This window comes from Leptomonas pyrrhocoris (assembly GCF_001293395.1).
Source record: "Leptomonas pyrrhocoris isolate H10 chromosome Unknown, whole genome shotgun sequence".
NCBI lineage: Eukaryota > Euglenozoa > Kinetoplastea > Trypanosomatida > Trypanosomatidae > Leptomonas > Leptomonas pyrrhocoris.
This window is the reverse complement of record NW_015438369.1, coordinates 337,520-357,814: the sequence shown is the minus strand read 5'-3', so window position 1 is coordinate 357,814 and position 20,295 is coordinate 337,520. Positions and strand designations below refer to the sequence as shown.

The following is a 20,295-nucleotide window of genomic DNA, read 5'->3' as shown; positions in this document are numbered from 1 at the left end:
AATTCGGTGTGAAGGACAACGCACACAGCGTCGACGGCTCAAAAGGCTTAGCAGTTTCGTTTTAAGAAGGAATACCTCCGAAACATGAAAGAAGAAAAGAAGAGCTCCTTCCGCATTTCTTCTCTTCTTCTTTTAGCCGGAGAGAACGTCCACTCGTTCAATGATGATCGACGACAGCGGCGCGTCCGCCTCGTCTCGCGCGGCCAGACTGATGGCCCGCACCACATCCAGCCCCTCCACCGCAAACCCGAAGACGGTGTGATGGCCGTTCAGCCACGGCATCGCCTCCCCACCCGGCACCGTAAAGAAGAACTGCGACGCGTTTGTGTTTGGGCCGGCGTTGGCCATACACAGCCAGCAACAATCCTTCTCCATCGTGTGGGAGAAGAAGGGAAACACATGGAGAGCCTCATCCTGGAAAGGCGCGCCGCCGTCAAAGGCGCTTTCTCCACCGGTGCCGTCCCCTCGCGGACACCCGCCCTGCACTATTGCATTCGGAATGACGCGGTGAAAGGTGAGGCGGTCGTACTTGCGCTGTCGGCTTAGCCGAACGAAGTTCTCGGAGGCGAGCGGGGCGATGTGGGGGAGGAGGTGCACGCGAACGGTGCCGTAGCCTCGCACGTGCACCAGCGCAACGGGCAGCTTTGTTGTCGCCGCGGTGCTCAGCTGCGGGACGACATCCTTTAGCAACTCCACCACGTGCGCCTCTGGTGAGCCGGGCTGCACGTGATTCGCGGCGGTGGAAGCCGGCTCCACGCCCTCTTCCTTGTGCTCTGACTCGGTCGCGTCATTCGTGGATATTGGCGGTGGAACACATGCCGTAGCCGCACCACCTGCAGCGGCGGTGTTACCAGGCGGAGGGCTTACCGTGGCCATGAGAAGGGCCCCACACGCGTAGTCGCGCTCGCGGTGCAGCTCCTCGCACAACTTCGCCCACAGTTGCTGCCGTTGCTGCTGCTGCTCCGCACTAGCTTCTCCTTTCTCGTGAGGCAGTTCGCGGGTGTTCGCTTCGCTGGCGAGTGTAATCGGAGCTCGCGCCGGCGCAGTCAGGAAGCGCTGCACGGCTAAACCACTACCCGGCACCTCACCGGAGTACACCAACAGGGACGTCGTGCCCGCCTCCACGCTTGTCGTCAGCAGAAGCCCTTCCACCGTGGCAGTTGTGGTGTTGGCGGCGAGGAGTTGTTTCCGACCCTCCGCACCGAGCGCAGCACCCAGAGGAGAGGCGGCAATTAGATTCTTCAGGTCTTGTGAAGGTGCCACGGCACGGCGGAGGAGAAGCAGCGGCGCGCGGCACAGGGCGTGGGGTGCTTCACCAGCCGTGCTACCGCTCCTGTGCAGGTCACGCTGAGTCTCCAAACGCTGGATCTCGCCTGCAAAAGACGTTAAAGAGAAGTGGAAGGCAGTCGGAGGCGACCATGGCATTGCAGCTTCGTCCTGCTCGAGACCTCCCTTCCAGGCGAGATCGCTGCCCTGGCGCACCAACGACTCCAGCTCTCCGGGGCTGTGCGACAGTCGCCGCACGACCGCCGCCACCGCGGTGGAAGCAGAATAGCCCTCTTGCATCGTCACTTCGTAGACGTAAATCGGCCGGCCACAAACCCGCGTCGGTCCAACATCCGCGTCACCGCTAGGAAGTGGAATGCAACTCCGCCCACTCAACAGTTGCGTACACGACACCTCTGGCACCATGACGTAGTACCGCGCTTTTGCTGACGATGCGCCGGCGCCGTCCTCCACGTGGATCTGCATGGCCAGGCTGCGGCTGCGCAGGTGTACGTAGTCGGCCCACTCTGAAGCCCGGAAGCTGATGTCCTCGACGGAGGTCACCGCAGCGGTATCGTTCTCAAGGGCCTCGAAGTGCTTGCCGACGCACCCACCAGTTGAAAACTCTAAGATGTGCAGGCACGACTCTGCCGTTACGTGATAGCTGCGCTGCGTCGGCGGAATGCGTGAGTGACGCGCCGCCACCGCCGTGATTTCCTTTCGCATCAACCGAATGCTCCACACCACCACGTACTTGCCATCCGGTGTGAGCTGAAGTGCACCTGGAAGGAGCTGCACGTCTGCAGGTGAGGGTGCGACTGTACAAGATGTCGCGGTGGCTTTTTCCTCTTGTCGCTGCGGCAGCCGGTGGTTCCTTCGCCTTTTGCGACTGCTGCTGCTGCTGCATCTGGGGCGTTGCATCCGGTGAAGGGCGGGTCGGCGCGTGCACAGGCGTGAGCGTCACCACCTCCTCTGCCGTGTGAACACTGCTCGCCTTGGAAGAAGGCGGAGGCGATCGAGACGAGGGAGGGGAAGAATGGGAAGAGGCGTGCTCCCGCGTGTGCAATGCACCCGCCTCCTGACCTCTCGCCCCACCGCTACGCAGCTTTTCGGCGATCTCCTCTGCGTTGTAATTATTATTCTTGCCGTTGACAGCGTCCCTTACGGCGACTCTACCAGCGTTGCGCACCCGAAGCGAAGGAACTTCAACGTCGGCGCTAACGGTCATTGGGGGAGGGGAGGCAACGTTGGTGCTGCGCGGCGAGGAGGGCGAGAGCTCCACCTCGTCCACGGCAGTGTTCTCGGCAACGTCACTCCCCGGCTTCTTCTGCGTCACTCCTTCTTTTTCGTCCGCGTCGCGCTCCAGCACACGCGGCACGATCGGATCGGCGCGTCGCGCCGGCGGAGCAAAAAGCAGCTCGCCCATCGCGTTTGTCGGTCCGTCTTCGTCGGGCACGTTGAAGACCGCGCTGGCCGAAATGTGCGGCGACGCACGCAGGGCCGCGACGAAGTCTACGCCATCCTCGACACGCAGCAGCTGAAGGGCCAGCGGAGCCTCCGACGCGATGCCGAGCGTGGCGATGACGGCCCACTCGGCGGGAGAGACGCCAGTGCTGCTCTGCTGGTCACTGCTGGATAGCGCGGCGCTCGGGCCTGGCTGCTGTGTCGGCGGTGCAGCACTCTTCGGGGACGCGGGGTGGGTCTCATCCACGTCCTCTTCGTACCGGTGACGAGATCTGCTGGCGCTCTTCTTTTCGGAGTCTTTGGCCCCGCCTCTGCCACGCGAGAAGACGGAGGCAAAGAAGGAGCCCGGAGACCTCGACGGTTCCTTCTTGGCTTTGTTAGGACTGGAAGGAGGTGCGACGTCGGTAGCATCGCTAGCATCGCCGCTCACCATGTCCTCGCGCGGACTCAGCGTGATCCGCTCAATGCATGCGACCGCGATGGTGCGTGTGATCCCGCCAGAAGGGAGGCAGACGTACACGTTCTTCTCCGTCACCACCACTAGCCGAGGCAGACTGCTACCGTCTAGCCCCAGCTTCAACACCTGCTTCTTGAACACGACACCATTTCCCGCCGCGGCGTCGTGCGGTGAGAAGGGCGGCCCGGCGTGTGTGCTACTGCTGTTCATGCTCGTCAAAAGAGATGGGTTTGTTTTGGCTACGTCTTGAAGTCTGAACAAAGTTCTTCGATGAAGGAAGGAGCGAAACGAAAATGCCGAAGACCGACGCTGCGGTCAACGAGCAGTCGCTTGAGTTGCTATATATATATATATATAGTAGTCTGAATATGAAATCGTTGTTTGCGCAACGTTAACTGTCTCTTCAAAAATGTCAAGTACTTCCGCGTCTATCAACGGTGCAGAGGCGCCTTCCTTGTACAACAGCAGCAATCGGACATTCAAGTAGGGCCGAGTCGATAGCCGCAGATGAACACGCCAGGGTGCGAGGTTTTTTGAGAGTGACAACGGCAGGAGTTGAGAAGAAGAGTTCGGAACAGTTCGTACGCAGGAAAAGCGGTGCTCCTCCAGCAGAAAATGTATGCCGCGTTGTAGCGCGCGGCAGCCGTCAACCATGCAGCGCCTCCAGCAGAGGTTTTACGCTTCAGATACTTCACATACGAAAGAAGCGTTTCCTTCCATCCACGGCATCTTTGCGAGTTGGATCAGAATAATTGGGTGACAAGGTGCGTGTAGTGTAAAAAGCAGAGGAGACACGCTGCCAATATGCCGTGTGGCCGCCGAGGCTGCGCTCCGTCATTCAGGCACTGCGCTATCAAGGCACCACACTTGCACACGCCCATCGCTGTTAGCGGAGACGAAAGCGCTCGTGTTTGGCCTCACCTGCTTCTCCCCAGTCGATCCCACAGCCGTTGTTGTACCAGCGTGAAACAGGGGGACAAGCAACCGAGTCAAACCGCTGGCTTTGCGCCGAACAAATGGCGGTGCGCCCGCCGCTGGTGCTGGTGCTGGTGGAAGACCACCACTCTTCTCCATGAATTCAGCGGCCCGTTGGCGCACCGATTTCTCGTTGTGCGTCACCTCGACAACGGCGGCATTGCCATCGTCGGACGCATGGCGGCTCTTTACACTCACGTTCGTTTCGTGTTGGCTGCTGTGGGTTGGTGTCGCACCCGGCATGGCGGACGGCGGAGCCCCTGTACCGTCGAGCTGTGCCGCCGTGGGGGGCTTTTCGCCTTCATTGTCCTCCGCGACAAGGTGCCACGTGCCATCCTGTGCGGCGCCAAAGACGTTCACGCGTCCTTCAAAGCCGGCGGCGACAAGCGAGTTGTCTGACGTAAACGCACACCGCACCAGCGGCAGCGTTCGCAGGCGAAGAGTGGTGTGCGTCAGACGACCGTCACCCGAAGGTGGGTTGCCAGATGCAGCTGATGGCGATGAGGTAACACCATGCAACACGTGCAACACGCTGTCATGACCCACGGCGGCCAGAAACCTACCGGAGGGACTCCAGGAGAGGTCGTGCAGCCAACAAGGAAGGGAGCAGCTCCAGTACACATGCCCGAACGGCTCCTTAGAGGTGCGGCTTCCCGCGCTGCATTCACCTTCTCCCTCACCTGCTGGATCGGAGGTCTTAGAAGTTGGCGTACTCGCAACGCCGCCGTCCACAGCTTTCATGCGCGTTGACAGAATCTGCACGGTTCCGTTAAGGAGGGCGATCGCCACCTTTGTGTTGTCCGCCGGATGCGGTACAACCGTCACGATAAGGTGGTCGCGTGGGGCGGTGAAAGAGGAAAGGAAGGACAGCGCGCTGTGCAGTGGATATTCCGTATTCTTCATTGCCTCCGTGTGCGCATGAACATCGTGCGGCGCGGGAGAGTGACTCGTGAGGTGGTGAGGCTGTGCGTTGAGCAGTATTCTGCATATCCACCACCTTTGGTGTACGTCGTAGCGGCCCACGGCGACGGTGCCACCTGCGGTGCCGACGTACACCTTGCTGCCGTGTACACTCCAGGCCACTGTGGTGGGCCGCAGCAGCACCTCGGTGCTCAGCATCACGAGCTGCGGCACCGCATTGAAAAGTCGTGCGTCATGGCAAGACGAGGACGATGCCGATGCGTTCCTCTCGTTGTCACCCGTGTCTTGTCGGCTCCAAACGTACACGCATCGATCGGCATCGCCGGACACCAGCGCACCGCCAGCACTGCTGCTCCACGACAGTGCCGTGATGGGGGCGGTGTGCACGCCTTGGATGACTTGGGTGACAACCCAATCAGAAAAGGGGCGAACGCTGCTTGCGCTCGCTCCTGCGGTCGGCACACTCGCATTTAAATCCTGAGTTCTTGCGATAAAGATGCAATGAGCGGGGTCCGCGGCGCCGTCGCGGGGGAGAGCGGGGCGGCGACGAACGACGTAAGCTGCATGCGTCCCGTCGGTGCTGAACGTGAGTGCCGTCAGCTGAAGCGTTGACGACGCGCCGCGTCCATCATCTGCCTCTCTAAAGCTGGAAGAGAGACATCGTAGGGAGACCATAATAAGGTGCTGTTGGGGGCGGGGGGATACCAAGGAGCCTGTGGTCGTCCTCTTTCTCTTGCACGTCGCAAACGTGTGCGCCGAACGTGCCGGTGCTTGCAAAGAGGGTGTTCAAACCTCTCTTATATGGGGGGTTGTAATGGCTTTTCGCGCAATGAAATACCAACAACGATGCCAGCGTAGAATGAAAAATGAAGAGGCAAACGACAGATGATGAAGAAGGAGGAATGGGGTCGGCACTTCAAGTGGACTGAGAGGCGGGGAGGGAAGGAGGTAGGTGGTGGGTGGAGATATTAGCGGAGAAAACGCATACAACACAGCTCTTGTTGTTTCTCTCTCTTTCTCCCATTCCCCGCTTTGAGAATCCTCCATATGCGAAGCCGAGTGGAAGAGCGCTCCTCTTTCATCACGTCTATTCACTACGCAGAACACAACACCATTAGGAGCTCCAGAGGGCTTTAGAAGCTTGCGGAGTTCACCTCGAAACGCCACCGCCTTCTTCTCTCTCTCCTTGCTATTATTTAACGAACGATTTATGTGAATAAGCTGGTCCCGAAGAAAAAGGACATGAGTACGTCGCATGATCCCACGAAGTGCCGTTGTTGCCGCTGCGTAACATCCTCAAAAAAAAAGGGAGGATGAAAGTCGACTGTTAGTCGTTCAGGAGAGACATGAGAAGCGCGGCATCCATCGCCCCTTCCTCTTCCGCTCCTCTCCGTTTCGCCGCGCTGCCTCGTGACGAAGCGGAAAGCGCCGTATCGTGCGATCTTGTGTGTTCGTCACCGGAGGTGCCGTCCTCGATGCTCACACCAGCGTCAGTGCCCATCATCGGATGGTGGGTGGACTTTACGGGATCGAGAAGACTCTGGTACAGTTCCGCCGCAGCATCCGCGCGCACGGCCACCGCTTCAGCGGCTACATCCTTCGCGACGTCCGCTGTCGTTGGCGCCTCTGCTTGCTTCTTCGTTACGTCGCCGCGTGCCTTTTGCCGTTGCTGCTGTTGATGTGTGATGGAGAGGCTCGGCGGCACCCAGTTTGGATTCGTACGCGGGTTGTGGTAGGACACACGCCGCAGCGCAGCTTGCAGCCCAGCCGTAGAGCCGTCGCCGCCCTTCGCTTGCTTCAACGCCACCACGTACTTTCCACACTTTTCGTAGTTGGCGGACACCAGCACAATCGATGCGGCGGGATGGCGCGCGTACACGCTACTCGTGTCGGGTGACGTCATCGATGTGCCATCTTCTTCTGGCAGACGGGCGAGGTGAAGAGCCACAGCAGCGGCGCGGGCAAACAGGTCGGTAATGCCAACTCCGTACCGCCGCGTTTCACGACTCCACGCGAGTTCCTCCTCCAGGGACACCAAGTGCACCACGTCGCGGTGATCTGCGAGAAAGCGCAGGAGACGACGTCTGCGGTGCTCGACGAGGGCGTCGTGCTCCCCCCCGCCGGGGGTCTCCCGCCACACCGGGTCGAACAGACCCGCGGAAGGCCCCTTCGCCATCGCGCCCTCCACACGACGCCCCCCGCCTTTCTGCAGCGCCAGCACCGCCGAGTAGGGGATGACGAGCACGGAGTAGTGCGACATAAACGGCATGACCCATTCATCCACGTTGGCGAGCACATCGGCAGCGAGAACAGCAATGCAGAGCCGCTCCTTCTCCGGCACGCGGATGGGGGCTTGCGGTGGCATGCCGGTGAAGGCGTTCATGCGCTGCTGGGCCACGCGGACAAGAGGGGTGAGGTACGCCTTCAGCCGCGGGTCCTGCGTCGGGTCGACGCGCAGGCGCAGCAGGGCGTGCTCGAGCGCGCGCACGTACAAAGGGTACTGCGCGAGCAGCGTCGGCTCCAATGCCACGCCGTCCGCGGAGGTGCTCAGGGCGAACGCTTCGCCTATCCCTTCAAAACTGCTATGGCCGCCGCCCTCTCTATCCACGGAGGCGGAGAGACGCGCCAGGGCCCGCAGCGCGTCCTCGTGCACGTCAAAAAGCTGCAACGCGGTGCGCGACCCTGCCGGGGCCTTCGCCACCGCCTGCATCACATAGGCGTAGGTGTGCGGCGTGGGCGTGATGTCGTAGCGCTGCGTCATGAGCTCCATTATCTCTTGCGCCTCACGCACCGTCACGGCGCTGGCGAGCACGGCGTGGAAGCTGGCACGCGATAGCGGGGCGCCGGCCTCCACGAGCACGTCCAGCGTCTTGCGCGCGTCTGCGCCGTAACCGGCGGTGGAGTAGGACAACAACAGGTTCGTGTACACGCGCGGCGTGAAGTTCGCCACGCCGCACACCTGCCGCGCCTCGTGGTAGAAGGCGAAGGCCTGGGTCGGCGCTCGGGTGGAGGCGCAGCACGCGATGAGGGCAGCGTACGTGTCAGAAGTGGGGGTGAGAGCCCCATCCCGCAGCCGGCGGTAGAGGGAAAGGGCGATAGACATGCGCTGTGGCTCCTCCGCGGCACGGCTGGCAGCGTCAATGAGAGCCGTGTAGAGGGGCACGCTGACCGGCACCGCGGCGGCGGCCTCACTCTCCACCAACAGTGCACGCAGCTCCGTAAACTCCGTCGTTGTGCGGCTGCTGTGCGCGACAGCGACGAGGGCCGCCGTGAAGTCCGCCGGTGTTGCGGCAAACCACCCCGCCGTCACGTGCTGCACGAAGCGGCGGTAGAGACTGAGGGTGGTGCGGAAGTCTCGGTGGCGCTCGTGGGCGCAGGCTTCCATCGCATAGAGGTGGTCTTGTGCGGTGAGGGGGTCGACGTGGCGCTGCGCCGCCGCGTCCACCAGCGCGAGAGCGTCGTCCATGCTAAAGCTGTCGTCCACTTCCCCTTCTGCCTCCGCAGGATGAATTGACAGGCTGCGTTGTCGACGTTCGTGCAACGCGATCAGCTCATTCAAAGCGCTGAAGGCGTGCAGATGGGCCCCGGTGATCGCGGCAAGCTGCAGAACACCACGGAGCAGGATGGCGTATGTCGCGGTGGGCAACACCCACCTCGTCGGCGTCGTGTCCGCTGCTTCTCCTTCAGCCGTTGAGGGAGAATTGGCTTCACTCCCATACTTGCCATGCGCACCTTGCTGGGGCGGTTCGTCGCCATCAAGGAGAGGGAAGGCAAAGGTGGTGTCGGTGTCTGCCGCAAGACCCGGTGCATCACCCGGCGCCCCGCGCACACCGTCTTCAATGGCATTCGAGAAGAAATCCACTTGGCTCCACAGTTCCTGCAAGGCGGCGTGGCTCGCGGCATCGCCGACGGTCTCGGCCGCCAAAACGGTGTCTCGTGCCTCTGCCATGGTCGCATGCAACACCCACTGCACATCCAACGCACGCTCCAAGGCGTGGTGAACGCCTGCCTTCGAAGATGACGCTGAGCCTTCTGCATTGGCAGGCGGCACAACGGAGAGGCGAAGCAGATCGACGAGCACGTTAAGAGGACTGGGGGCGTAGGGCGCGCGTGTCAGCTCTCGCAGAGATGAGAAGTTGCCGTGTTGAAGGCGGACGCGGTAGGCGCGAGCGGAGTAGGGGTGCGACATCGCAGGGGCCGTGCTGCAGGTGGGCGAAGAACCGCGCGGAACGCCATCGTTCAGTTCGCGCTCGGCGTTGGACACACAACGTGGGCTCTGCGGCGACGATTTCGCTCGTTGTCTTGCAGGATCGTCAGGGGACGGATCCCAGCTGCGGGAGGCGTGGGTCGACGCAAACGCGGTGGGAGGCGGGGACGCAGGGGCTAATAGAACAGACCGGCACGTTGCCTTTGAGGAGGAAAGGAGACGAGTCGAATGCCGCAGCGGCTGCAGCTGGCTGAGACGTGGTAAAGAGGAATGGAGGAGCGGCAGTGAGGCTGCCGAACACCCTGACTGAAACACACGTAAGCGGCAAGGAGGTGGCATACTGCCTTCGCTCTTGTCGTTCTGGACTGCAAAAAGCAAAAAGAAAGAAAGAAAAAACCCTGCGTCAGGGCAGCGACCGCACCGAAGAATCCGCTCGTGGCGTTGGACACCGTTTCCTTTGGAGAGGATTGTGTGCGTGCAGAGAAGAAGAAGGGAAGAGAGCAAAGGAGAGAAGAGAGAAGAGTCGGTAAAACGGCGTATTACCGCAAACAACAGCACTGTTGCCACTGCGCTGACAACACCATTTGAGACAGAAGTCCTGGCTGTTCGTTTTCTCACATCTACAGTGAAACAAACAAAAAGAAAAAGAAAGAAGAAAAGAGCAGACGCCGCGACGACCTCTATGAGTGAGTGCTGCCCGTTAGCGAAGACAAACACCGATCGCGAGTGATTTCTTTTGGAACGAGTGGTGGGCACAGACCTCGTCTATGAAGCGCCGAAGACAGTTTTACTCCCTCCTTCTCAAAATGTACTTTCTTTTCTCTCGACATGCGTTAGTAGATTTGCATGTGGGCAAAAAGTCATCACCGTCACCGTCGCACTATGCTGTATGCAACGAGACGGATCCGCGGCTGCAACGCTCATGGGCAAAGAAGTTGAAGCGCCTCGGTAGGCGATGGTGGCGCCTCGGCAGCATTAGAAAAAAAAACATAGAAGAAGAAGTACAGCGTGGCGTCAACCATTCTCTCCGGTGCCTTTTGCCTTTTCTCGCTTGCATGTGTGTGTGTGTGCGGTTCTTTACTGCGTGTGCGCCATCCCGCCTCCCTCCCTCTCCCCCTCTCACACCACTCACACCACCTGCTGCAGCACCGGCAGAAGCACCCGTGTCCAGTTGTCAGCCCACGTGGGAGCGTGCAGACGAGCCTCCAACGCCTTACGCTTCATGACACTTAGAGGAGTTGGCGTCAAGGCCACCGAGTCGCTGCCGCCGCGGCCCCCGCCCCCGTCCATCAAACTTCCTGTTCTCTCACCACCCGGAAGCCCTACAAAGCTGGAGAGCAGCGCCTCCAAATCGACGTCGCCGCGGAATACCCACCCCCGCTCGCACTCAACCAACGCGGCGGGCACGCTCACGCCGTGGCGGGCCGCACTGCTGCTACTGCCAGCCGCGCGTGTCTGCACCAGAACCCGTGTGACGCCACCCATGAGCTCCTCTATCGCGGGGTACTGTAGTGCAATCACCGGCAAACCCGCGCCGACCATGTCTACCCCCTTCATGGGTAAGTCCAGGCCGCTGGAAGAGAGATGCAGGCAGAAGCCCACATCCGCGGCGCCCACAAGCACGCTGTACTCTTTATACGACTGGGCGTAGTAGGTGCTCACCACGACGTGCGCCGACAGCTTCGCTGCTCGAACCGCCTCTTCAAACCGCCTCCTTGCGGGGCCTTTGCCGGTGATCAGCACCCACAAGTCCAGCGGGGCCGCGTTGCACTGAGCAAAGCTGCTGCTGCCATTGGTACTGTTGCCGTTGGTGCTGCAGTAGGTGCCTACGGCGTGGTTCAGGCGGTGATCCAGTCGTCGAAGGGCGCGGATGAGCACGGAGTAGTCGTCTTCCTCGGTCCAACTCGTCGAGCCGACCATAACAATTCCTTTGCGAGGGGCAGCAGCACCGGCAGTGGACGGGCCGAAAACGGCAGACGGCGACAACGGTGAAGAGGGTGATTCATGCGACGAAGATGGCGATTCCGCTGCCGCCTCCGCGTACACCCACGGCGGCGGCCCTGCGATGCCCCAGCCCATGTTTTCCAACTCCGATGCACTCACCAACGTGTAGGACCCGGCAGCCACTGCACTCGTGCCGTTGTTGCTGCTGCTGGCAGCCGCAGGGGTGCTGGGAGAGGTAGCGTGGCGCCGCAACAGCCGATCGAGCACGTCGCGGACGCAGCGTCGACGTGAGACTGGCCGGAAGAAGGACGGGGCGACGTCATAGAGCACCGTCACCGCACTCGTTGATAACGACAATGACGATGACGATGACAACGATGCTGCTGCTGCTGCTGTGGTTGTGCTCTCCACTGCTGCCTTGTGCGGCTTTCCCCTGACAAATTGGTAAGACCGAGCCGCAAGCGAGGATAGCGGAGACGCCGCAGCTGCCCGGGACTTCAGCCAGGGGTAGAAGCACTCAAGAGAATGCCGCATGGCTCGACTCACCGTCACGTTCACGTCGCCGGCGCAGAGGTGCACTTCGAACAGCTTGTACAGCTCTACCGCCGCGGTGGGTCGCCCGTTCTGCTCCAGGATCGTGTAGCCGTAATTGTGCCAGTCCACCACAATAGCGGGGTAGAAGACCCACGGCCGAATGCGCGAGGGCCGGGGCACCACAGCGCGGGGCTCTGCTCCCCGACCAGCATCATCCGCACCGTCGACGTGGGTTTCCTCTGCTTGTGCGCGAAAACGATGTGACTGCAGCCGGCACTCGCGCCGCATATCACGCATCGCATCCGGGTGCATCCACGCAGCCGGCACCACCACACCGTAGTACAGCAACATGTTGTACAGAAACGCAAAGGGGCAGACCACGTACTTCACCAACGGCACAAAGGGAACGGCTGGCGGGGTTTGAATCATGATGAGGTCCGTCACGAACAGTTGGCCGTGCCCGCTGATGCGCATCGCGGTCACCCGTGCCATCTGCACGCCAAACAGCAGCGTGAGTGCCACAAACCGGTAGAGGGTGCACACAGCCCAGTGCAGAGAGCGCAATGGAAAGACCGCCTGGAACCACTCGGGCGGCGACGGCGGACGCGTTAGGTAGCGCGTGGAGATGATACAGCCGTGGCCGGCGTGGACCGCAGGTGAGCAGACTCGCGCCTGTACATCGTAGACGGCGTGCTCCATGCCGTTCTTCGTTGTCCCCTCACGGGTCACGAAGCGCTCCGGCTGCGGCTCGCCGCTCATCAGCAGGTCTTCGCTCAGCTGATTGCCACAGTCTAACCCGACAAGCAAAACTTCGTCAAAGAGGCCGCTGCGGGCCAGGCTGGCGGCGTGGTACTGCATGCGCGGTGATCGAGCGAAGTCGCCGCCCACCATAACAACGGCGCGGCGCACCACAGCACGAGTTGCGATACGCAGCGCTGCTGGCACAGTCACGAGTCGCACTTTCTGATAGCGCTGCGGCTGTCGATGCGCGTATGGGGTGGAGGAGGAAGAAGGGAGTGTTGTCGCGTTCTGCCGCGTTGAATACTCACCTTCTGCGCTGCTACTACTGTTATTGTTGTTGCTCGCCTCTCGCTCCGGCAGAGAAGCTGCCGCGCTGCCGCGTTGTGCTACGGGCTCGGTTGATGCGCCAGTCGGCGTCGCTGGTGACGAGCGTGACGACTCGACCGACGTTGGGGCGCACACCGGGCTGCTCATGATCAAACGCTCAATCGCGCGACGGGCGTTGCTGCGACGACGACGGCCGCCGCCCACGCGCACGAGCACCGCGAGATCGAGGGAGAACCACAGCATGACGGCACACACCAGCGGGAAGCTGATCAGCCACATTAAATCTTCATATTGGAACATTATTCGTTTCCTCCTTCCTTTTTGAGGTTGAAAAAAAATATATCTCACTTCCTCCTGGCTGACGAGCCAACAACGAACCGCAACAAACAAAAACAGGCGCGCCACGCACCCCGCACAACAGAAAAGGCTCTGCAAGGGAAAGGGTATATCAGCGAATATATATATATTTAAATAGCAATGGAGTTGAGGAGTGCAAGGCGTAAATGACACAGACACAGATAGAGAAACAAAAAACAGTACACAATTTAGAAAGAAGAGTTCGTGCGAAGACAACGGCGTAGAGCGGGTTTATAGATGAACTCTGCCCGCAGCGTTATCACTTACACACACACACACACACCCATACACCATAAAAGAACACCAGAAAATGAGGTTGGTAGGCGATAACGAATCTCGCTGCTACATGAAGCACAATTGCACCAGCAATTCCACCCAGACACGTCAGGAGAGAAGAAGAAAAAAAAAAGGATTTGTATTTTTGAAAAGTTAAACGTTTGTGCGACTTTCAGCTGATGGCCGCGCTCCTTCGGCAGTTTTCCATAAGGGCTATGCAAGCACCCAAAAGCAGACCGAGAAAACCAAAAGAAGAGAAGAAGAAAAAGGCTGATTGCTACAGCACAACGGATGCAGTTCTTTGCAATGCTAGTCAAAGACTGCTTCTCCACGAACACTATTATTATCCTCTATTTTGATGCGTTTATTTAGTCTAAGTTGTCGCAAAAAGGTGGCAAAGGATGGCCGGCAGAGGTATGGGATTCTGTTATCCGCCCTGTCTTGTCTTGGTTGCGTATATAAGCAAAAAGGAGAGTCCTTTCTTTGCGTTGTTGCACTTTGCTTTTTATTTTGAAGAAGAAAACTCAGCAGCGGCAACAACAAGAATACATGAGGTGTGCAGCAAAAAACCGGTTTGATGTTGATGAGCGTTTCGAAGATGAACAGGAAGAAGAGGAGCGGGGAAGAAGTGAAAAGAAAAAAACAGAAAAGAGAAAGGAAGAGGAAGATCATGCGACACAGACCTTCAGAGTCTGGCAAGCGAAACGGCTTAAGTTCGCTCACACGCTTTTACACGTGGAGTGTCGGGAAGCTGCTGTGACAGAGCAGGCTCGCCTCCCATGGCCAACACCACCAAATGGAGAAGAAGAGCACAAGACTGCCTCACCGCCGCGCTAAGCTCTGCATGCGCAGGAGAAGTAGAGAGCAACACAACACTCAAGAATGAGGGAGGTATGCGAAAAGGTGAAGGCAGGAAAAAAAATGCGGCTCTGCTGTTCTCTTTCCGATATCTGCTACGGCTTTTCACTTTTTCTTTTGGACAACGGCGGCGGGATGGCAAGGAAGAAACAATAACAAAAATAATATGCGTTTCGCATTCCCCTGCGCACTCACCCACCCAACCCCAAACACAAACAGCGAGAGACACAGAGACACACGGTAGTTTTTATTTGCTTTCTTAAAAGAGCGAAACTCAAGCAGACGTTCCACAAAAACAGAGCAATACACCTCAAAGACACAACAGTAGAATGTTGACCACACAGACATGAGTCGAGAGAGAAGGAGGGGGAGGGGGGGGGAGGTAAGGGAACAGAGGGGAAAAGACCCCTTTTTGTCTTCGAGGTGTCTTGCATGTATTCTTTCAAAGACAGGACGGAGCGACGCAGGGAAGGTGCGCTCCACTGGTGACGGGAGGATAACTGATATATACACGCGTGTGTGTGTGCTTGGGTATGCGCATCAATGAGCCGACCGACAAACACACACTTCTCGATGAAAACGCCCTCTCAAGAGAAGAGGAAGAAGAAAAAAAGGACGACTCAATTCGTGACTGACTGCCTTCTTCTGCAAACGTCAGCAACACCACACAAAAATATAAATATATAAGGAATAGAAAGAGAACACACACACGCGCGAAAACAACAATAATAGACAAACGTGTGTGTATATGTTGGCAGAAACAAGGCAGCAAGAACGACGAAATGACCTACAGTCAACACCGAAGCACGATCAGGCAACGCCGTGATAACGAAATGCAGGTCCGCCGCGGAGGGCAGCGCAGGAAAGCAAACAAACAAAAATACTTCACTCTAAGAGTTCTCTGTGGCTCTTCTTCTTCTTAACAGCTGCATGCAGAAGAGCTGGCTGCCGGCTCGGTCTGTGGCTGGGTCAAGTTCACTGTCTGCGGCATCGGTGCGGCGTCTTCCACTGTCGCCTTCTTCGCCAAGGCCAGCTGCGCCACCGCGACAAACGCCTCCTCCACCCCGGCGCTCTCCTTCGCCGACGACTCGAAATACTTGATCTGCGGCGTTGCCCCCTCACCCGCCTCGAAGCCGGTGGTGTCGTTGTTGCTGGAGGCCTCCGCGTTCTGCTTCGCACACCACGCCTGCGCCGTCTTGCTCGCCACCTGGCGGCGGTCTTCGAGGTCGGTTTTGTTGCCCACCAGTACGCTGTCGCGACGCCCGGCCTGAATGCTGAACTCCTCCAACCACGACCCGACGTGCGCAAAGGACTCCTGCTGGGTCACGTCGAAGACCAAAATGCACGCGTCTGCACCGCGGTAGAAGGCGGAGCCGAGGGACTGAAAGCGCTCTTGGCCGGCGGTGTCCCAGATTTGCAGAGTCACCACGCGCCCGTTGATCTCCACATCTTTCGTGAGGAAGTCCGCGCCGATGGTGGCCTTGTAACGGCTGTCGAAGCGGTGGCTCACGTACTGGTGCATCAACGACGTCTTGCCGACGCCGCTGTCACCGAGGATGATAATCTTCAGCAGCTGACGCTTCCTAGTAGACATAGCTGCTGGTGGTGCTAGAGCGGCAGCGAGACACTTGTTTCGAAAACTTGGAGGGCGAAAAAGGGGGTTCGTGTTCGCTTGCAATTGAACGATACAGCAACGCTGTGCAGCGAAACACAGTAAAAAGGGTGGCAAGAGCAAATACGAATAGTAGTATTATATGTGTGTTAGTGTAGAGGAGTAAGGCGAGCACATCTGAGTTCACTCGGTGCTCAGTTTGGGTTTCAGAAGAATAAAGGGGGAGGGGAGGGGGATAACAATGACAATGATAGTAGGCATAGAGGATGAGCAGGTTAAGAAAAGAAAGGCAGCTCAACATGAACTCCTCTACAACGAGCGTCTGCAACGCAATAACAAAACTGAGTGACAAGAGAAAGAAACAAACAAAACGATCATTGCAACACATGTGATGCTCCTTTTCTTTCTTTTAATTCGGTGTGAAGGACAACGCACACAGCGTCGACGGCTCAAAAGGCTTAGCAGTTTCGTTTTAAGAAGGAATACCTCCGAAACATGAAAGAAGAAAAGAAGAGCTCCTTCCGCATTTCTTCTCTTCTTCTTTTAGCCGGAGAGAACGTCCACTCGTTCAATGATGATCGACGACAGCGGCGCGTCCGCCTCGTCTCGCGCGGCCAGACTGATGGCCCGCACCACATCCAGCCCCTCCACCGCAAACCCGAAGACGGTGTGATGGCCGTTCAGCCACGGCATCGCCTCCCCACCCGGCACCGTAAAGAAGAACTGCGACGCGTTTGTGTTTGGGCCGGCGTTGGCCATACACAGCCAGCAACAATCCTTCTCCATCGTGTGGGAGAAGAAGGGAAACACATGGAGAGCCTCATCCTGGAAAGGCGCGCCGCCGTCAAAGGCGCTTTCTCCACCGGTGCCGTCCCCTCGCGGACACCCGCCCTGCACTATTGCATTCGGAATGACGCGGTGAAAGGTGAGGCGGTCGTACTTGCGCTGTCGGCTTAGCCGAACGAAGTTCTCGGAGGCGAGCGGGGCGATGTGGGGGAGGAGGTGCACGCGAACGGTGCCGTAGCCTCGCACGTGCACCAGCGCAACGGGCAGCTTTGTTGTCGCCGCGGTGCTCAGCTGCGGGACGACATCCTTTAGCAACTCCACCACGTGCGCCTCTGGTGAGCCGGGCTGCACGTGATTCGCGGCGGTGGAAGCCGGCTCCACGCCCTCTTCCTTGTGCTCTGACTCGGTCGCGTCATTCGTGGATATTGGCGGTGGAACACATGCCGTAGCCGCACCACCTGCAGCGGCGGTGTTACCAGGCGGAGGGCTTACCGTGGCCATGAGAAGGGCCCCACACGCGTAGTCGCGCTCGCGGTGCAGCTCCTCGCACAACTTCGCCCACAGTTGCTGCCGTTGCTGCTGCTGCTCCGCACTAGCTTCTCCTTTCTCGTGAGGCAGTTCGCGGGTGTTCGCTTCGCTGGCGAGTGTAATCGGAGCTCGCGCCGGCGCAGTCAGGAAGCGCTGCACGGCTAAACCACTACCCGGCACCTCACCGGAGTACACCAACAGGGACGTCGTGCCCGCCTCCACGCTTGTCGTCAGCAGAAGCCCTTCCACCGTGGCAGTTGTGGTGTTGGCGGCGAGGAGTTGTTTCCGACCCTCCGCACCGAGCGCAGCACCCAGAGGAGAGGCGGCAATTAGATTCTTCAGGTCTTGTGAAGGTGCCACGGCACGGCGGAGGAGAAGCAGCGGCGCGCGGCACAGGGCGTGGGGTGCTTCACCAGCCGTGCTACCGCTCCTGTGCAGGTCACGCTGAGTCTCCAAACGCTGGATCTCGCCTGCAAAAGACGTTAAAGAGAAGTGGAAGGCAGTCGGAGGCGACCATGGCATTGCAGCTTCGTCCTGCTCGAGACCTCCCTTCCAGGCGAGATCGCTGCCCTGGCGCACCAACGACTCCAGCTCTCCGGGGCTGTGCGACAGTCGCCGCACGACCGCCGCCACCGCGGTGGAAGCAGAATAGCCCTCTTGCATCGTCACTTCGTAGACGTAAATCGGCCGGCCACAAACCCGCGTCGGTCCAACATCCGCGTCACCGCTAGGAAGTGGAATGCAACTCCGCCCACTCAACAGTTGCGTACACGACACCTCTGGCACCATGACGTAGTACCGCGCTTTTGCTGACGATGCGCCGGCGCCGTCCTCCACGTGGATCTGCATGGCCAGGCTGCGGCTGCGCAGGTGTACGTAGTCGGCCCACTCTGAAGCCCGGAAGCTGATGTCCTCGACGGAGGTCACCGCAGCGGTATCGTTCTCAAGGGCCTCGAAGTGCTTGCCGACGCACCCACCAGTTGAAAACTCTAAGATGTGCAGGCACGACTCTGCCGTTACGTGATAGCTGCGCTGCGTCGGCGGAATGCGTGAGTGACGCGCCGCCACCGCCGTGATTTCCTTTCGCATCAACCGAATGCTCCACACCACCACGTACTTGCCATCCGGTGTGAGCTGAAGTGCACCTGGAAGGAGCTGCACGTCTGCAGGTGAGGGTGCGACTGTACAAGATGTCGCGGTGGCTTTTTCCTCTTGTTGCTGCGGCTGCTGCTTCAGCGCCTGCTGGGTGTCTCGTACGAGGCTAAAGAAACCCGTGCGCTGACGACGATCGAAGCGAATCCACTGACGCCACACCCGCGCCTCCCGCGATGCAGCCGGCACCGCCGCAAGGCCCGCCATCACCTTCAGGCACAATCCAGAGGAAGCGGATGCCCCGCCGCCGCTGTTGTCCGTTGCCGCTTCAATTGTGCAGTAGTCAATGACCCCACTGGCGTCGATGAGGACACACGGCGCCGTGCCGGTGCGCTCAATTCCAGACGTCAGCTGGACGCACTGTACAACAGGACTCGCAGCACTCACGCGTGCGGCAGCGTACATCACGACTGCCGTCCCACCATCCACATTACCAGAGCTGGCAGAACGCTTGGCGGCCTGCGAGGTGGGAAAGCAAGGACACATCACTACGCCACTCCCTCCACTACTTCCCCGAGCCGAGGCAGCGGCGGGCAGCGACACGAAAAAGGCGATGTGAGGTGCGTACTGGTACGTGAGAAAGGCGGGGCGGCGGGTATAGGCGAGTCCGCAGGGCAGCGTAGAGTCCCGCATGGCTGCTGTGATGTGTAGCATCGCCATCGGCTGCACCGGTGCCTGAAAGGCAAACGTGTGCCGCTCCTCCACCGTGAAGGTGACCGGGTTCACTTGACGGAGGTGCACCCGCACTGTACGTGGCGACGTCGACGACGGCCGCAGCGTTGACACCTCATTTGTGTCGATGCCGTGAAGTAGGTCGCCTGCCTCTATTGTTTCTTCTTCGACGCACACGAACACGAGGAGCTGCAGGGTGGGATAGGCGTGAGCCCAATAGGTACGGTGATGCCGACGGGCACCAAGAGTTTCTTCCCTTCCTTCTTCTACCTCTCCTCTTCCAGCCTGAAGATGGTGGTCTTTGTGGCTCGAAGCGGCCTTCCGCGCCTTTGAAAACACCTTGTCGAGCTCTGTAATGAAGAAGACACCGCGAGGCAGCTTGCGCCACACCCGTACCACCCCTGCGGCGTCTATCGTCGCAATCAGCGCACCGAGCGCGTCGCAGTGCACACAGACATCATGCACCGGTGATGCTTGTACTGCCGCCGCGGGCAACTCTGCACCATCTGCCTTGGCTGATAGCGCGTCGTAGGTGTCTTGCAAAGAGGTGTGTTGGAAACTACGCTCGTACAGTGCGGCACGAGGCAGGTGCTGGCGTGTGTAGCGCTCCCACGCTTCTTTCCACTCCGTTTCCGCATTGACACCGACGATCGTTGTGTCCGGCGCGGTCGTCATTTGCTCCGATGTCAACGTGGAAAAGGGCTCCGAAGAAGAAGATGGAGGTAGAGAAGCAGCTGGATGTGTAGCGCTGCCCTCGTCTGCCTGCTCTTCGTTCCTTCGGCGCTTCACCGGAGGCACATCATTGTGATTACCGTTGTCGAGGAACGTTGTAGGCGACGCTTGAGTTGGCGGTGCGTAGAGTTGCATGCCCGGCAACACAGGTCCGAAGTCCTCCTCCTCGTCGTCGCTGTTGCTGGCATCGTTGTTGTGATCGCTTTGGTGGGTAGCCATCGTGATTCGCCGTGTCCGCAACTGCACAGACCACAAACACAAACACAAACACAAACACACACACACACGTGTCGGCAATGGGATGAACGTGGTTTCCGTGAACGCTGGTGACTTAGCTAAGTAACGGAAAGTTCTTGCGCAGTCTTACGGATCTTTTTTGCTTCTTAAGTCAAAAAGAGAAACTGTTAGAAGGCCACAAGACACTTTTCGCACGCTTCGGCCAGCTCTAAAACATCGGTTTACTCTGCAGCGACCCCCTCCAAAGAA

At 59.1% G+C, this 20,295-nt stretch overlaps 7 protein-coding genes across 7 annotated transcripts; all 7 read right to left on the bottom strand.

The window, feature by feature from the left end:
- Positions 1 to 132: 132 nt before the first annotated feature.
- ABB37_06175 (cyclosporin 16 putativehypothetical protein (CYP16)) lies at positions 133 to 1,752 on the bottom strand (the record flags this gene model as incomplete). Its single annotated transcript, XM_015804440.1, has 1 exon — positions 133 to 1,752. One exon carries the CDS (start codon positions 1,750 to 1,752, stop codon positions 133 to 135), a length of 1,620 nt encoding a protein of 539 aa, XP_015657014.1.
- Positions 1,753 to 1,846: 94 nt separating this feature from the next.
- Positions 1,847 to 3,397, bottom strand: ABB37_06174 (hypothetical protein; the record flags this gene model as incomplete). The annotated part of the gene is made up of 1 exon (XM_015804439.1): positions 1,847 to 3,397. The coding sequence occupies one exon, from the start codon at positions 3,395 to 3,397 to the stop codon at positions 1,847 to 1,849; it is 1,551 nt and encodes a 516-aa protein (XP_015657013.1).
- A 624-nt stretch (positions 3,398 to 4,021) lies between these two features.
- Positions 4,022 to 5,758, bottom strand: ABB37_06173 (actin related protein 2/3 complex putative (arpc1) (ARPC1); the record flags this gene model as incomplete). Its single annotated transcript, XM_015804438.1, has 1 exon — positions 4,022 to 5,758. One exon carries the CDS (start codon positions 5,756 to 5,758, stop codon positions 4,022 to 4,024), a length of 1,737 nt encoding a protein of 578 aa, XP_015657012.1.
- Positions 5,759 to 6,410: 652 nt separating this feature from the next.
- On the bottom strand, positions 6,411 to 9,272 carry ABB37_06172 (putative mitochondrial hypothetical protein; the record flags this gene model as incomplete). The annotated part of the gene is made up of 1 exon (XM_015804437.1): positions 6,411 to 9,272. The coding sequence occupies one exon, from the start codon at positions 9,270 to 9,272 to the stop codon at positions 6,411 to 6,413; it is 2,862 nt and encodes a 953-aa protein (XP_015657011.1).
- Positions 9,273 to 10,418: 1,146 nt separating this feature from the next.
- ABB37_06171 (putative dolichyl-P-Man:GDP-ManGlcNAc2-PP-dolichyl beta-14-mannosyltransferase) lies at positions 10,419 to 13,136 on the bottom strand (the record flags this gene model as incomplete). The annotated part of the gene is made up of 1 exon (XM_015804436.1): positions 10,419 to 13,136. One exon carries the CDS (start codon positions 13,134 to 13,136, stop codon positions 10,419 to 10,421), a length of 2,718 nt encoding a protein of 905 aa, XP_015657010.1.
- Positions 13,137 to 15,246: 2,110 nt separating this feature from the next.
- ABB37_06170 (putative mitochondrial rab7 GTP binding protein) lies at positions 15,247 to 15,921 on the bottom strand (the record flags this gene model as incomplete). The annotated part of the gene is made up of 1 exon (XM_015804435.1): positions 15,247 to 15,921. One exon carries the CDS (start codon positions 15,919 to 15,921, stop codon positions 15,247 to 15,249), a length of 675 nt encoding a protein of 224 aa, XP_015657009.1.
- A 561-nt stretch (positions 15,922 to 16,482) lies between these two features.
- ABB37_06169 (cyclosporin 16 putativehypothetical protein (CYP16)) lies at positions 16,483 to 20,028 on the bottom strand (the record flags this gene model as incomplete). Its single annotated transcript, XM_015804434.1, has 1 exon — positions 16,483 to 20,028. One exon carries the CDS (start codon positions 20,026 to 20,028, stop codon positions 16,483 to 16,485), a length of 3,546 nt encoding a protein of 1,181 aa, XP_015657008.1.
- Between the last annotated feature and the right edge of the window lie 267 nt (positions 20,029 to 20,295).